At 44.3% G+C, this 1,660-nt stretch overlaps 1 protein-coding gene across 1 annotated transcript; it reads right to left on the bottom strand.

Annotated features, from left to right (window-relative positions):
• Positions 1-201: 201 nt before the first annotated feature.
• On the bottom strand, positions 202-966 carry LOC120080956 (uncharacterized). The gene has a single exon (XM_039035639.2). It carries the CDS (start codon positions 964-966, stop codon positions 202-204), a length of 765 nt encoding a protein of 254 aa, XP_038891567.2.
• Positions 967-1,660: the final 694 nt, after the last annotated feature.

The following is a 1,660-nucleotide window of genomic DNA, read 5'->3' as shown; positions in this document are numbered from 1 at the left end:
TTGCACTGGGCTCACCTAACTGCTATCAGATATCGGGTAGATGACACCTGCGTCCAGCCACTTTACTATTTCCTTCTTCACGACCTCCCTCATAGCAGGGTTCAAGCGATGTTGCCTTTCTACTGATCCAGTCTTTCCTTCTTCTAGACGAATCATGTGCATACAATATGAGGGACTAATTCCTCGAATGTCTGCCAAAGTCTATCCTAAGGCCTTTGCATTATTTCTTAGAATCTGCATGAGTGCATCTTTTTTCTCATTACTCAGCGATGAAGAAATGATAACAGGTAACATGTCGTTACTTCCTAAGTAAGCGTACTTAAGGTGCACGGGCAATGGTTTTAACTCTAACACAGGTGGTTCTTCAAAAGATGGCTTAATGCGCTGTGATGTCCATTCAGATAACTTGAGCGGCTCAAAATTTGATTCAACATGAATTGCGGCGCAACCCTCCTCCAACATTGTGTCGATTTCAAAATTCTCTTCCTCCAGCTCCTTCAGGGGTTCGTACCAATGTTCTTCCCGCAGTTCCTCGATATACTGGCAGTTCTCTATATCATTTGGGTACTTCAACACATTGAGTACGTTGAATTTTACTTCCTGATCGTCGAGCCTGATGGTCAATTCTCCTTTCTGCACATCGATCAGTGCTTGCCTTGTGGCGAGAAATGGACGGCCCAAGATGATAGGGATTTCTCTATCAGCTTCATAATCCAATTTGACAAAGTCTGCTAGGAAGATAAACTTGTCCACTAGCACGAGAAAATCTTCTATCTTGCCTTCAAGAAGCTTTATCGATCTATCGGCCAGTTGTAATGTGATCATGGTTGGTCTTGCTTCGCCGATATCCAGCTTCTTAAAAATCGACAAGGGCATCAGATTTATGCTTGCTCCTAAATCGCACAGTGCATTCCCAACCATCTTCCCTCTTATCGTGTAGGGCAATGTGAAAGTCCCAGGGTCCATTTTAATGGGGAGGTTGTTTTGAAATAGTGCGCTGCACTCATATCCCACCAACCAGGGTTATGGATGTTGCCAAGTGATTCATTGTAGACAGCATATATGGGTTTTTGATTCCATGGGCAGACTTCTACTGGATGTCGCTCTCCCCATTGAGTGCAATCCCCTGTGGCCACGTGAGTCACCGCATTAACTTGCGCTGATCCTTGCAATAGAGTTCTCTGCTAATTGGCCACCGTCTGGAGGAGTGAGGTCATGGTGGTCATTTGATCGACCAGTGCGCTCATTGTGTCTGTTGACACATTGGCCCTTTCTACTCTTTCTTGTTCCCGACCCCTTACCTCAAGTCCGATATCAATCCACTCATCAGAATGTCGCAAGATGCGATCCAATATATCCTTTGCTTTCGTATATGACTTATTCATTAATCCTCCTTCGTGGAGGCATCGACAACTGCTTGCGTTGATTGGTCTAAGCCATTGTAAAAGGCTTCCATCAAAACACTATCAGGATTCCTGATATGCGAACAACTCTTCACTAACTGCCGGAATCGCACCCAAGCGGTGCTCAAGGTTTCGTAACTTTTTGTTCGAAATTCAAAACATCCCTTCATCTCTTTGTGTTGACAGACGGAGGAAAGAATCAATTCATGAACCTATCAACCAACTTCTCCCATCCATTAATTTCGTCTGGCTCTAAT

This window comes from Benincasa hispida, unplaced genomic scaffold (assembly GCF_027475165.1).
Source record: "Benincasa hispida cultivar pf3 unplaced genomic scaffold, pf3_genome.v1.1 HicScf1267, whole genome shotgun sequence".
Classification (NCBI taxonomy): domain Eukaryota; kingdom Viridiplantae; phylum Streptophyta; class Magnoliopsida; order Cucurbitales; family Cucurbitaceae; genus Benincasa; species Benincasa hispida.
Note: the sequence above shows the minus strand (reverse complement) of the source record. Positions and strands in the feature narration are given on the sequence as shown.